The sequence below is a fragment of the Mauremys mutica genome, chromosome 5 (assembly GCF_020497125.1).
Source record: "Mauremys mutica isolate MM-2020 ecotype Southern chromosome 5, ASM2049712v1, whole genome shotgun sequence".
NCBI classification, from domain to species: domain Eukaryota; kingdom Metazoa; phylum Chordata; order Testudines; family Geoemydidae; genus Mauremys; species Mauremys mutica.
In genome coordinates this window covers 28,787,481-28,802,904 of record NC_059076.1, presented here as the reverse complement: position 1 = coordinate 28,802,904, position 15,424 = coordinate 28,787,481, and the positions used below count along the sequence as shown (strand labels likewise).

The following is a 15,424-nucleotide window of genomic DNA, read 5'->3' as shown; positions in this document are numbered from 1 at the left end:
AACACACTTGCCCATTGTTTAAAAGTATATTTAAATTAGTTTAACCAATTTAAACTTATTGCAGAGGAATGTAAAACATACAGAAATCTACCAATTTAAAATGTGCTTTTGGGGGGATTGGAATTCTTAAATAATAGAACAAGCCAATTGTCATCCACAGAAAGTTCAATAAATGTGTCTGGAAAGATCATGGACTTAAAGACATCAAGTTAAATGTTTATCAGACTAACCACCTTGGTTGAGATTTTCAACAGGATTAGTCATTTTGCGTGCCCAATTTGTGACACTTTAAAAGTGCTAAGCACTATCTGAAAATCAGATTTTGTTGTTGTTTTCTCAACTCCTTCCAATTTGTCAATATTGGACTCACCGAATTGAATACAATATTCGAGGAACCTGAGCTATGCTGGAGAAGTGCTATTAAGTCAACTCTGCTTTTGTAAAAAAGCCTCACGGAATCTTTACGGATCACAGATATTCAGGAGCTTAGGCCTGTGTGTCAAAAACGAAACCACCAGTAGCCCAGTGTCCTGCATACTATGATTAGTGGAAGTCCGGCTTTTCTGGTTTTCACCAAAAATCAATAGCATTCTGGTCTTTGTTGCCTCAAACATATCCCAAAATTTTGTAGTGTTTCTTTTTCCAAAGTTATTGCACCACCGACTGACAGAAATACCATCAAGTTCAGTGTAAAGCCTCACTTTCCTTGGCCAACAATGACCTGACATCCTGTATTTCAGTTGTCATTTCTGGAGCTGTGTCTGCCAAATTGCGCACACAACAGCGTAGCTGAAATAATAAACAAGTGTCTTTTAATACAATTTCCTTTGCCTTTAGTGCCTCATTTTTCATAAGGTTAAAAAAGGCTCAACTTTCCTAACTTTGGAAACAATGACAACAGTAACTTTGTTTTGAAGCTATAGCAGACCTTTCATCCTTTAAGCTCAGGATGTCTGTCTGCAACTGCTTCAACTCCAGGCCATGGTCTTTGAAATCTTAAATTATCAATAATGCTTTCTGTCCCTGCTGCGTGCTACAGGGGAATAGATATCTTTCATGGTAAATTTAGCCAACTCCCATGTGCTTATCTGCCAGGAAAATTATTGGTTTTTTGACTGCTCTTTTGCTGTGATACCAAGTAGATCCCTGTATCTCTGAGGACGGAAAACATACGTTTCAGAAATAATGCAGTACAAATCAGTCTTTATGTCCTAAACAGAGATCCCCTTCTTTCAAGTATAAAGCCAGTCTTTCATCTGCTCCCAAGAGCATACGCTTTGAATTGTGATGGCTAAATGGCCGCCATCTTGTACAAATCTAAGTATCACAGGTTTACTTAGAGTTAACTCATTCCATGAAAATGTTCCCCTTCTACTGTAGTATTGAGAGATTCAGTTACGTGATTTATTACAAAGACTAGGGCTGTACTGTTGATCACTTCGATATAAATGCATAATTAATATATCTGTATATATGCCAGACCACCACCCTCCATCAATTAAAAAAGGACTTTTAAAAGTGATCTATATATTAAAAATAATGTGCCCATTTCAATAGTATATAGGCAGTGTATCAATCTATCAGACACACACCTTTTTAAGTGGATATTTTCTTTAGTTGCCAGTCTCCTGTCCTAAAAAAACATAGCTGTATTTCCTTACCAAACTTTTTACAAAACCCATGCACATTTAGCAATTAGGCTTACTTGTTTCTTTTATTGTGGACCAGGAATATAATTTCCTCTTTCTACATAATCCTTTAGTAATTGTCTTTAAGCTCCAGTAAAGAGATCCTAATGGAGTTAGATGACTAACCTTTGTTCCAATTTATCTTATTCCTATTATTCAAAGTAATGTATTTCTTTATAACCTCTTATATTTACTGGAACTTAGCACCTATTTGTGTAAACTGTATTAGAAGCCTCCTCGGTTTAGTAATGTTTTTGAAGGACATACATTAAAACAAAATAGTTTAGCAAAACTTACAACACATATAGAGCACCAATACCTACCTCCTCCTTTCCAAAACAGTTAACATATATCCAAAGCCAGCCTGCATACTATTTTATAGATAAACCACATTAAGCACACATTCAAACTAGATTTATATTTTTTGATAGATAAGTCATCCCCACACAAACACTAAGGCTTGTTCTTCCGCATTGTTTTATATAGCACACACAGTGTAACTTAAAGGAACACTAACAGTGTAAAATTAGTTAATACATTTGTGTAACGGGGCGAGACTCACCGCTGTGGCGCCTTCTGCTGTTGTCCTGGGAATTAGCTCTTTCACAGCCTCTGCAGGCCTGTCTTGCCTTGCCGGGCCCCCGTGTCCCTCCCGGACCCTGGTGCCCCTTTCCACTGGGGTTCTGCCCCTTGCAGTACCCCCAAAGTCTCTGTGGGTCTCCCCTCCCCGGGGAACCCCAACCTCCCATCCCCACCTTGCCTCAGTCTTGGCTACTGCCAGTCCCCATCTAGCCCCCACTCACTGGGGCAGACTCCAGTCTGATTGCCACTCATCACTGGCAAGGAGGGTTTGGGCCTGCTGCCTCTGCCTACCCATGGGCTGCCCTCTGCAACCCCAGTACCTTTTGGCCCTGCACTAGGCCGGCAGCCTGGGGGGTTTTCAGGCTGGAGCTCCCCAGCACCTCTTGCCTTCCCCCAGCCCTGCTCCACCTTAGGTACCCAAGTACACTCCCCAGCAGCCAGGCCCTTCTCCCTCTAAAGGCAGAGAGTGTCTCTGCACCTGGCCCACTGCCTTCTTATGAGGGCCAGCTGGGCCCTGACTGGGGCATCGCCCCAGCTGTGCCTGCTTCCCCTAATCAGCCTAGGCTTTTCTTTCCTGCCACAGCCCTCTCCTGGGCTGTCTTAAGCCCCTCAGGCAGGAGCAGGGCGACCACCCCGCTGTAGTTTGTGTATGAGACAAAAGGCAAGCTTAGCTGAAACTATTCTATGTCAGCCAGAGTTGATAACACTTTTTTACTTCTCCGTCCACAAGCTATGCCCTTTCCATTGAGGTAAAGCTGTAACTCTTTCAGAATTTAAGGCACAGAATGGAGGTTAAACTTATTAAACTTGGATTTAATAAAATAAAATAAAACCAGCAATGGCATATTAGGGAAACCTATATGCTAGTATTTAAGATACAATAGATACAAATCATGAACTCAGACACAAGCATCTACACACAAACACAACACCCCCCACTACAAGACTTTTAAAGGTAGCCTGAAAAAAACAGGGATAAAAAAAATCTGATAAAAAATCAGGGATAAAAAAAAATCTGATGTGGATTTTAAGGGAAAATGTTGACATCAGTTTGAAATGTTTATTTAATGAAACAGTTTTGTATCTGTTCTTTGTTAGTTATCACGCTTTTGCATGGGTAAATGCATGTCAATCAGCCTCATCAAGCATTCTGTTCCCTCCCATCTCCCCTTCTCCCTTTGTTTTTCCAATTTTCTAATCACTTTTTCACAAGGGGATAGAAAATGTAAACAACACCCGCAAAGGCACTGGGAGGATTGGGCATACATACCAGGGCAAAACTGCAAGAGTGGTCATTTCTGACTGGGATGAAACACTAACATCACTAAAATCCTTGTCTGTACGTGCTTAGGGATATTTTATAGAAGAAACTCAAAAGCAACCACAAACTTTTCTTTGTTAACACCCTAAGCCATATTTGGGCCCTAAAATAGCAGCGACTAAGCAGGAAACCTAAAAAGAACAATGAGAATCATGGCCAGTGGCAGTCTATGCAGCCACACTGGTGCAAAATCTCCATGCCTAGACATTTTTGGACTGATAAAAAAGCCCTGTGAGATCATCAAAAAGCAACATCTTTACATTTGTAGCTGCAAAAGAGAGACTCCCCCCTCATCTAATTTATCATCACCATGAAGCATCACCACAAAATGAATTTCCCTGAGCTTATATAAAACTATACATTGTACACGCCTTAAAAAAATGTAACCTCTAGCTCACCCTTATCCTACCTCACCTCTCCCAGACACTTGCCTTTTGTATTTATTAATGAGGAAGAAGTGAAATAAACATTTACAACACAATATTTAAAAGTGATACTATCCCAACCTTTTAAAACTACCATTGGCTTGTTCTTAAAGTTTTGCCTATGAATTGCTCAGCCTGCAAACACCCCCAAAGAAACACGCTTTGCTAAATGCAGTTCACAAAAATAGAACAACTGCATTGTGGGCTCATCATTTCTAAGTTGTGAAGTGCTTCCGATTCCAGAGAACAATTTAAAACTCCCTCATTTACAGATGGGTTTTACAATAAAATAAAATTGTAGAAAACAAGCCATAGCTTTGTAACTGCACGAAAGAGAGAGATAAAAGCTGTAGACTGACATGCCCTTGTCCTCTTCTCTTCCTGACTCTTCTAGTTGAACTCAAATGGTCGTCATCTTAGCTTTAAGCATCCAACTTGGACTATTTTGGCTCTGGAATGTGGAACTACAGGTGTTGCATGTGGTGGCTATGCAGTAGGATATATTGTGGGTAGCAGACTAATGTACATGTTTAATTTGGCATTATGTACTGACATTTTATTAACATGTCACAAACACGTAGGTATGTCTTCTATATAAATGTGGCAGGGTAGTTCACGTGTTAAATAATCAACATGGCTTTTTCTTTCAGAGATCCATCATGCCAAACTACAAGCTCATGTATTTCAATCTGAGAGGAAGAGCAGAAATCATTCGCTATCTGTTTGCCTATTCAGGCATAAAGTACGAGGACCACAGGATAGAACAAGTGGACTGGCCCAAAATCAAACCAAGTGAGTAGAACAGATTCTTGCATGCAAAGCTTTACAAGAAATCCAGTCAGAACACAAAACCGCATGGGATGGTACCAATTTGCTGATTGAGGATGGGAAGAATCAATAAGTGCTAAAACCCTTCAGGTGAAATCTTGTCAATAGTAAAATTCCCATTGACACCAATGAAGCCTTCAGAGAGGCCAGGATTTCATCCCTTGTCTCCCCACCAGTCAATACAAGTCCAAGGACCAGATTCTCAGTTAGTGTAAATTGGCATAGTTCTTTTATCCTCACTGAATATACCTACACCAGCTGGGGCTCATGTCCCAAGTTTTCAAATGCTGTCAGCTAGGAACTGATGGAAACAAGGTAAGCATTAACACACTAAGGCTTTTAGAAAAAATTGGCCCCAAAGGCTACGCTAAAGCCCTTAAACCAATTTCAGAATCAAAATGAAAATTAAAGAAGCAAAGAGGGAACTGCCCTTTGTGACCTGACAAGTTCTCTACGAGCAGAAGCAACAAGAGCCGCTGAAAAGGGACAATGATAGACCACAGCCTTCCTCTGAAAAGCAATATACAGCTTTACAGCCTACTGAGAAGCTAACAGTGCACAGAAAGCTACAGGGCTCCTTTGTGTTTATAGTTAAATTAACTTGAGATTGACATAGAATGAGAATAAAAGGTCAAAAGGTCAAAGCAATGTCATGTGTATGCCAAGCCCTTTGTTTACGTGGCATAGTTTCTACCCTTTAAAACTGTTTAATATCTTAACTTGTCAGCGAGTCTTAGTCCAGAAAAGACTGACATCAGGCTGGTAGTTTGGAGGTAAGCACTTGCCAATTTCCTCCATGTTGTCACTAGGGGAAATTGGCTTCTATTCGGTTACCTCCAGAACAGATTGCTTTCATGCTTTCTACATGGGGGCTACACTTTAAGATTACAGAAAAACTTCAGCTGGGGAAAAATGTGTCTTTCCATTTGTTAAGTGATACGTCCTGGAAGGAACACATTACATGATCAGCACTGGCTTCCAAATTCTTTCTTGGTGCAATCAAAGGTTGTTTTATTCTATAAAGCTCCAAATGCTTTGAATCTTGAATGCTTTAAACATCATTTTCTCCTGAGTGATACTGAGACACTTGCTAGTAGCTGGGGAGCTCAGACTAAGACATCCCTGGCTAAAATAAGAAGGGGCATCAGGGGAACAGGGCAGAAATAGAGACAGGTTGTTTTCAGTGAGGGGCCTGGGATTTTGGAAACTATGTCTCCATCAGAGCCTGATTCTGTTGACCATCACGTCATGTGGTATAACTTGGGTCTCCCCAAGGCATTTTCAGGGAAGGAGGGAAGAGAAGTGGATGGGAGTGATGGTCAGAGAGTTGGTTTTAGAGGGATTTAGGAGAATTTTTAGTGCTGGACTTTTTTCAAGTTGAATTCGTGTGTATCCACAAATAAAGTTTGTTTACATTTTCTACGTGTACCTAGAATTTTGGATAGGTGATTATTAAATAAGACTAAATAACACAGACAATATAAATGAAGACTTAGACATTACAAATGCATTTACACCGTAAAACATATGAAAAGCAGACTTACCTGCCAAGTCCTGAGTTCAAGATGCTGTATCTCCCATGCAGCAGTTGAAGACATCACAAACATTCAAACCAGTCAGGCAGTAGGGCAGGAAAATACTTTCCAAGGTATTTTTAGTGTTCAGGACATGAAGCCATCAATGATGAAGCTTTTACATTATCCAGTGTCAGTTTGCCACTATGCCTGACTGCAGCCCAGCTGCACTACCATCATCCTGATCAAATGATTTGAGATGCAGGGTGTGCTAAAGAAGAAACTGGGAAACAAGATTTCTAAGCTCTGTTCTTGGATATGCCATTACTCTAGTGCCTTGGGCAAATCACTTAACCTTTGTTTCTCTATCTGTTAAATCAAAATAATACCAACCCACCCCACCGAGGTGTTGTAAGGTTTAATTAAAGTTGTAACATACTTTGGGAATATGTGTGATGAAAATTGCTATATATACACATTGATAATATTACCATTACTACTATGACTCTTACATTGGATTCCAGAGTAAATAATACATTTGGTAAAGTGCAGGGGGAGGAAGGTTTAGCTGGTGTCCAACTTGGGGCTAGATTCAGCAAACCCTCTGCTTGGAACTCCCACCAACTCAGTGGAAGATCTGTGAATGGCTAAACCAGGCACATAGAGTACTTCCTAAGGGTCATTAATTATTTTAGAAATGCAAGTAAAAGTAAAGCGAGAGAGAGAGGGTTGGACATATAGTGGTGATTGTCATGGGAAACTCCAAGCCTAGAAAAACAATTGGATAGACACCTGAAAATGCTACTTTGGTCAAGAGTTGGATCCTAAATCCCTGCCTCTGGACCGCTCAAGGCTCTCATTAATGACACTGGGTGAGGGTGAGTTCATGCAGAGATAATGTTACCATTCCACCTGCACTATGTAAAAAAAACCCCCAAAAACAAAAAACAAAGTTGCATAATTTTCACATGTACCAGTAACTAATTTAACACCGCTAAAAATACTGGTTTTGTCATGAGACCAGCCAGCAGCAGAATACTTACTGTGGGAAAATCCACTCCATGGGAAATAATAATTAATTATTCACTCTTACAGTGTTTCTAGATTTAGCATGGTGAAATGTGTCATGTCGTATCAAGGGTATATAAGTGCTGATGTTTAATGAATATTTAGGTATGCAGGCAAATATAATCTCCCCTCCATCCAAATGTAAGTCGATGTGTCAGATTCAAGGTTCATGTGTGTGAGGAGAGTGTAGCTCAGTGCTTCTCTGATGTTATTGGGTTGTGTTGAAATTTATGCAATAAATATAACTTCTAGTTGCACGTACATAATTATCAAGAGCTATGGGTAGTAAAAGGGTACAAAGCTGAAAGTGTCAAATCACAAGAACTCTCAAAGAACTCCCCAGCAAATGAAACTCAAATAGCCCTTCTAGCCAACTTCCTTCCCACTCCCTCACAGATAAAAGCCTGAATAAATAAGTAGGTCCAGTCATGTGTCTTGGAGGTAAACAAACTTGGGCCCTGCAGAGGAATCAGATGACAGACCAAGAATCTTTCAATGCAATTGCACTGCCTCCAACCTCAACAAATAAAAATCTAGACTTTTCTAGCTCAGCTGATTTTAACCATCAGGACGGAGCACAAAGAGGCAGTCTTTTAGCCAGGGCCTAAGCTGTACAGGGCTTTGTCTATCAGAACTATGGTAACTCTAAGAATAGCTTATAGAAACAAACTGGAAGCCAGGGCAGTTTTCAAAACACAAGTACAAAACTCTCTATATAAGAAACAGAGCCACATTCTGCACGAGCTGACGTTTATGAAGTATATTTTGTTTTACTAGCATCAAGACATAATTAGTGAATGTAATGTAATATAATACAGTAATATAAATAAAACAAGACAGTAAAAACAAAATAACCTCGGCATAAAACAAGATCCAAATTAAATATGCCATCTTGCTTTTTAATTGTTTGAAAACCTCTCTGTGGAAAATGTCAAAGCATTATCTTCATACAAAACATTCTGACTTAGATGAACCCGCATTTTCTGATGGAACACTGTTCTATCGAAAAAAAAATTCCACAGACTCCACCTACAAAGAGAATACTGACATTACCAGAACATACGTCCATGGAAATCATGTGCTGTACATTCCTTCTTATCCCTCCATTTCAAACTGCCTACCCTAAAAGTAGAAGCAATAAAAACTGCTCCGTCTTGGTGTTTCAGCTAAGCCTCCCCGATAAAAAAAGCCACAATGCAACATAATCATTAATAGAATTTCTGCTCTAAAATATCAGTTGTAATGGTAAGACGACTGCATCAGCTCATATGACTAGTTTTTACCACTGATACAAGCCAACAATTAGGAATTACACTAGTTATGTGGTTATCATGCTAGATTTCCTTATTCACATCTGCAATAGTTTGTATCACAGTTCACACATGTCTTTAAATATTAGGAGACTTTGGAAGACTACAAACATTGGCAGAGGGAGATACAGCAGCAGTGCGGTGCCTGGCTTATTTGCATCTCTCTAAAGTATTAATTTCATTCAGACTAGACAAATCCTACATTGCACAAAACATTTTGAGCTGATTCCCTTTTTAACATAAAAATTGTATCTGAAAAAAATAGTCTATACAATATAGCAGAGCTGTGTATTTTTGGTTGGTACAAATTATGTAACTATAATATTGAAAATAGGTTGGGGGAAAGCACAGAAGTTAAATTTCCATGGATAACAACATACACAAGAATGTGCGTGCATTTCTACACTTAATTTTGTGAACAAATCAGGGCCCAATTGGGAATGCTGAGATCAGAAATCAAGCCCACAATCCGACTCTTTTAAAACTACTCTTTCAAGGGAAGAAAAAGGTAGAACTATCAATGGGAAAGAACAGCATCTCTTCTCTCCTCCCATTATTGTAGACAAGGAACAGATCTTCTGATTCAGAGTCTAAAGGAGCTCCTCAGAGAACATTTCAGATTAAAAAAAAAAAGAAAGAAGTTTGGAAAACTGCATCCACAGGGACCATAGCCATGGAAGCATGAAAAACCACAAAGTGAAATTTTGCTTCATTAATGAAGATGATCCAAGAATTATTATAAGACTTCTATTTAAAAAAAAAAAAAAACAAGCATGGGACAAAAAATGTACTCTCCATCCTGTCTCACAAGCAAAGATATTACTGAAAAACAGCATGCATGTATCGGTGTAGAACAGAGTTTGAAACGTGGTGCCTTGCCCAGAGTTAGAATTCATTTTAATTCTCCTCCTAGGAAGACCCAGACAAACAAACACTGCAGGATGTTAAGAGTTAACCTTAACATGCAGGACAGTAATTTAGAATGCTGCAGCTTTTACTTTTGAAGAGGATTAAACAGTATGTGACTTTGCCGTGGCCAATTTTGCCAATCTTTGAGTATTTCTCTTAACTCAATATTACTTTTCAGCAGCTTTGGCTGGACAATTCATTCTTTATTCCTAATGCTATTCTCTCTCTCTTACTCTTTCGCCGATTACTATAATGTGTTCTCAGAGCACCATAAACATAAAAGTTTTGCATGGTTTGGTTTAGGTACTTTGACAACAAAATGTCTATAATTGTACATTTCATTTATTTCCTTTTGTCACCCATCAGACAATCTGCTGTAGGATTTCAAAATAGTAATTTTGGGCAAAACTTCTGTAACTTCAATATTAAGGAAATTTAAGCAGACCAGTAAACAAACAAAGCTATGTAAATGCAACTCATCAGGGTTGCTTTTCAATAGAGTTGGCAAAAAATAGGAATCTCCATTTTGCAGGAAATTCCAAGTTGCCGATGTTTAGTTCTGTATGGGAATTTTTGACACAATGGAACAATCCATTTAATTGTCCAGCCTGCTTGCCCCCCTGCCAAGCGGAGAGTTCGTGAACTGGGAAGTCCTAGGGCTGGCAACTGGGGAACCAACCGGGCAGTCCCCCTGCCAGCAGGGCAGCCAGGACCCTGATTGGTTTCCGGCCAGCAGGCTGCCAGTACACCAGGCAGGTGGCCAGCCTGTCAGTCTATTTGATTTCCATCAAAAGTATCAATGGAATCGACACACTCACATGCAGGGCCGCCCAGAGGGGGGGGGGCAAAGGGGGCAATTTGCCCCGGGCCCCGGACTCCGCAGGGGACCCCAAGAGAACAGCGGAGGCTCCCGCCTCCGCCCCTCTCCTGGAGCCTCAGCGCCGAGTCTCCGGCGGAGCCCCTGAGCCCCACCCCACTCAGAGCCGCGTGGGGTGGTGAGGGGAGGGGAGGGGGCGGGGCTGCGAGCTCCGGGCTGAGCTCAGCTCCCTCCGCTTGGCATGGAGCTCCCAGCCCCACCCCCTCCCCACGCGGCTCGGAGCGGGACGGAGCTCAGGCCCCGCCGGCCACACGCTGCGGCTGTTCCGGCGAGGCGCTGAGACTCCGGGTGAGGAGGGAGCCGGGGGTAAGAGGCTGGGGCCGGGGCGGGGGGGAAGCGGGACCCGCCGCCGAAGCGCAGCCCGGTCTTCGGCGGCGGGGGGCCCCTTCCGTTCCGGGACCCGCCGCCGAAGTGCCCCGAAGACCCCCGGCGGGGCCCCCCCCCGCCGAATTACGCCGAAGACCGGGCTGCGCTTCAGCGGCGGGTCCCGCTTCGGCGGTAATTCGGCGGGGGGGCCCCCCCGCCGCGGGTCTTCGGGGCACTTCGGCGGCGGGTCCCGGAAGGGAAGGGCCCCCCGCCGCCGAAGACCCCGGGCCCCCAGAATCCTCTGGGCGGCCCTGCTCACATGGAATGTTTCTATTCCATCAGATCAGCATTTTCCAGCCACAAACTGTTACACTGGAAAATCTTCACCCAGCTTGCCTCTTCAAAGCCCGCTCAGGACTAGCACAGACCACCGTTAAGCTAATGTCCCCAAAGCGGGAAAGGTAGTGAGTGTGAGGAACTGGATCCGGATGAGCTTCCGATTTATGTCAGAGCCCCACAGCTCTTGTTTTAAGCAAATCAAGCGTAACACTTACCTAACACTTGATTTTCGACATGCTGTACAAAGTTTAATTGTTATTATTTTGGGCTTCCAGGCATGATGATTTAGGGACAAATCCTGAGAGAAGCTAACCCCTGCCACACCCTTCAATCTCAATGCAATTATAGGCTGTCAGTGCCTCTCAAGATTTGGCTTGAAATCACCACACATGCAGACTCAGCAAGCACTAGGCACCGCACCTGTCAGCCTACCTCCTCTTGATTGCCAATCTATCTTCCCTGCATGGAGCCTCTCTGAGCTCCATGGTAAATCCACCCTGACAGCATGCCTGACCTGCTGGTGAGACCTGCCTCCTCACTACTGGGGATCAACCAGGAACTTGCAGCAGGGGAAAGCATTTTACATAGAGAGTGCAGGAAGGGAGACAGATACAAAAGTGGGCAAACTCTCCTGTTTGGCACGTGCACTATCCTATATTCTTAACCTGCTTCTGCTTCCCAGCAGTCAAGAGATCCTTCCCATCACCCCAGATGATGCCTCTTGGCAGCCTCCAAAACCTCCCAGAGAAAGTATTCATGTCCCACCTGAAAATCACCCAGTTCACAATAGTTTACGTCCACCTGGAAAATCCCTAGTTCACAAAGGGTTGAAAATACTGCCAGATCAAGAGGCTGGGGTTTGTGTTTTGGCTATAGAAAAAAAAGTGGGTGGTTTGGATCCAGCCTCCATGGTATCTGAAGTTGAGGGTTTGAGTGGAAAGTCAGGGTAAAAAATTATCTTGTTTCGACCTGACCCTAAATTAAAATAATGTAAATTGCCAGCCAGTGCTAGAGAGCAATGCACTTCAAAAGTAAGTGCAAAATGTGGCTAACTGCTACTATAGCCTGTCAAGCTATTTGGCTTTATCTGAAGCCACATCTAGATGGGAATTTTTGATCTGACCTCTGTCTTTACAGTTCATTTAATCAAAATCCCAGGTCTATACACTCCCCAGCTGTAGGGCACATGCAATCTGGAAATGAATCTGGATTAAGCAATTTGAGCTCACCTCATATCATTCCTGCCCATTTAAATAGGTACAGACATTTAAACCGGGAGACACACAATCTCTTCATTCTAGATCCTGCAGAACTTGGGAAACAAAACTGGCAGGGAGGGGTCAGATTTAAACATACAATTTAAATGATGGAATTGAAAATATTTTAATCATTAGCAGAAATATACTCAATTCAAGACCTACTGAGTCACATAATAGGCTTTTTTAAAAACATTTAAAAATTCCTTGCTATGGAATACATTGAAAAGGAATGGGTGTCACCATTTCATTGAGTCATAAAGCTACTAACATCTGCAGCATGTTATATGAACAACTACAGTTCAAGGGGAAAGTAATGACAATTAATAGCCACTTCGTAGCAGTAGCACGGGATATTTTTATGTCATTCACTGCTAAATATTTACCATCTCTTCCCAGGGAATGCTCTGAGGTTAGAAGTGTGGTTGAAAGGTCCAAAGGCAAATTGCTGAGTGGGTGATTATTGTGATGAAAATTAATTCTGCTGTAGTAAATCTTCGGAGATGAATCTTCGGAGACTTAGGGCGTGGCTACACTCGAGAGTTGCAGCACTGGTGGTGGGTTTACAGCACTGCAACTTAGTAACTGTCCACACCTGCAAGGCACATCCAGCGCTGCATCTCCCTGGCTGCAGCGCTGGCCGTACACCTGATCTGCCTCAGGTATAATGAGTGCAGCGCTGGGGAGCAAGTGTAAACAGTGATTAATCTTACTACGCTGTAACTGACCTCCGGAACCTTCCCAAAATGCTTTAAGTACCAGATAACATTCTTTGTTTTGTTGTGATGCCTCTCTTTGTTTTGTTGTGAACTCCGGGCTCCCAGAGCTGCTTATCTAAAAAACAAACACAGCTCCTGTTTGCTGGAGCAGAGGCAGGCAGGGGAATTCCTTTGGAATGTGCACAGCTAGTGTTTGCTTGAGGAAAGAGATAATTTGCTTGAGGAGAAAAGCGGGGGGGGGGGGGTCCATTTTGAAACAGCTGCTTATGTGGTCTGAAGGCTATTTGCATTTAATGAATAAGAGAGGGGTGGGGGAAGGGGTCGAAAGTTTTAAAATGATTGAAGGTTGGTGCTGTGCATCTTCCAGTCCTTAGAACTTGCAAGGCAGGGAGCTGACACACAGTGTCGGCTCCAAAAATCCCCTCTCTCTCCCTCCCCCACGCTCCCTGTCACACTCCACCCCACCCCCCTCTTTTGGAAAGCACGTTGCAGCCACTAGAATGCTGGGATAGCTGCCCATAATGCACCACTCCCAACTCCGCTGCAAATGTGGCCACACTGCAGCGCTGGTAGCTGTGAGTGTGGCCACACACCAGCGCTGTCCCTGCACAGCTGTACGAAGACAGCCGTAACTCCCAGCGCTGCACACCTGCAAGTGTAGCCAAGCCCTTAGTGTCTGACAGCAGAAAGCAAGCATTCCTCAGGGGACGTGCATCATTTTTCCTGAATGACTCTTGTTGGAATGACATAACATAGCTTCACAGAGCATCACTCGGGCTCTTGGTGAACAGTCACTTTAAAAACAAACACGTATTATAGTATTACTTGTGTTATGCTAATATCTAGAGGGCCCAACTTCAATCAGGGCTCCACTGTGTCACACATTTTAAAAGGTAGCTCCTGCCCTAAAGAGCCTACATTTTACATACACAAGAGGGAAAGGGTGGGGGGGAAGAGTGTTAGCCCCTTGTTTACAGAAAGAGAACTGGGGCACAGGGAGATTAAGTGACCTGCCCAAGGTCACACGGGAGCTCTATAGCAGAGCCAAGAACGGAACCCAGCTTCCCCGAGTCCCAGTCCAGTCCCTTCACCACAAGACAATTCTTCCTCTCCATTGGCTTTATCAAATCCTCTCAAAAGTGAAGTCTCCTTCCAGTTACCCTTCCAGCAAATTCTCTCTCTAAAACGTTTCTGACATCAGACACTAATGAAGCATTTGTTTCCCATGGCTCAGTTTAAATAAACATCCACGTAACAGCAAAGAAACAGATGCTATTCTTGATTTTGGGAGGTTGCCATTTCAACAAACAACACTGGATGTAACTGTTTGTCAGTCTCTAGACAACCCAAGTGGCCGATTTTAGGCCTGGTCTACACTGGGAGGGTTTGGGGGGGGAGATTGATCTAAGTTACACAACTTCAGCTACGAGAATAGTGTAGCCAAAGTCGACATATCTTAGATCGAATTAAAATTACTTACTTTGCATCCTCACGGCGCTGGATTGATGGCCACGGCTTCCCCATTGACTTTGCTTCCGCCTCTCGCACTGCTGGAGTTCAGTAGTCGACGGGAGAGCAATCGGGGATCCATTTATTGCGTCTACACTACACGCGATAAATCGATCCCTGATAGATTGATCACTACCTGCCAATCGGGCAGGTAGTGTAGATTTACCCTTAGAGATGGTTAGGCTGCCAGATTGCACCATAACCGAATGAAGCTGTGGGGTGCACAAGAAACCTTAAACACAGACACATCCAGCTTTATAAACTGGTTTAATACTATCAAAAATGGGATAGAGGAGAAACAGTTCATCTCATAGTGCAAGCCCAGGGAAGGGAGGAGGCAGGTGAAATCACACATGCGAGAAACAGCTGAAATGAAGGATCAGGATCAACCTGGAAAAGAAGAGTGGACACCAGGAAGAGGGGAAGCATATGAGACAGAAGGGAAAGGTAGAAGAAATAATAATAGTCATGGAGATTTACTTTCTCTGTCCCCTCTCCTGGTCAATAGCAGGAAGGAGGTGGAAACGATTTCAAAAAGTCGGGCCCAGAAAGGGAGTTGGGTCTCCAGGGATCCAGCCACAGGAGGCAGCTTGAAAACTAGGAGGATTCTGAGGGGCACAGAGCCCTTAGGAGAGCAGGTTCACACCAGGAGGAGCTGCAGTAGCCAGTGGGAAAGGGCTGTGGAGTGATGATTGTGGGCCATTTGTCGTGCACAGGTCAATTGCCTCTTATCAGGAGCCATGTAGGAACAGCTACATTGGCCTGGAAGCATA

The 15,424-nt window shown here is 43.0% G+C and overlaps 1 protein-coding gene across 3 annotated transcripts in view; it reads left to right on the top strand.

Annotated features, from left to right (window-relative positions):
• HPGDS (hematopoietic prostaglandin D synthase) overlaps window positions 1-15,424 on the top strand; it is a 64,927-nt gene that overhangs the window by 15,634 nt on the left and 33,869 nt on the right. For all 3 annotated transcript variants that reach the window (XM_045017464.1, XM_045017465.1, XM_045017462.1), the window contains exon 2: window positions 4,667-4,808. In XM_045017464.1, coding sequence (XP_044873399.1) covers window positions 4,676-4,808 — 133 coding nt within the window. In that variant the 5' untranslated portion in view covers window positions 4,667-4,675. The remainder of the gene's footprint in view (window positions 1-4,666; window positions 4,809-15,424) is intronic.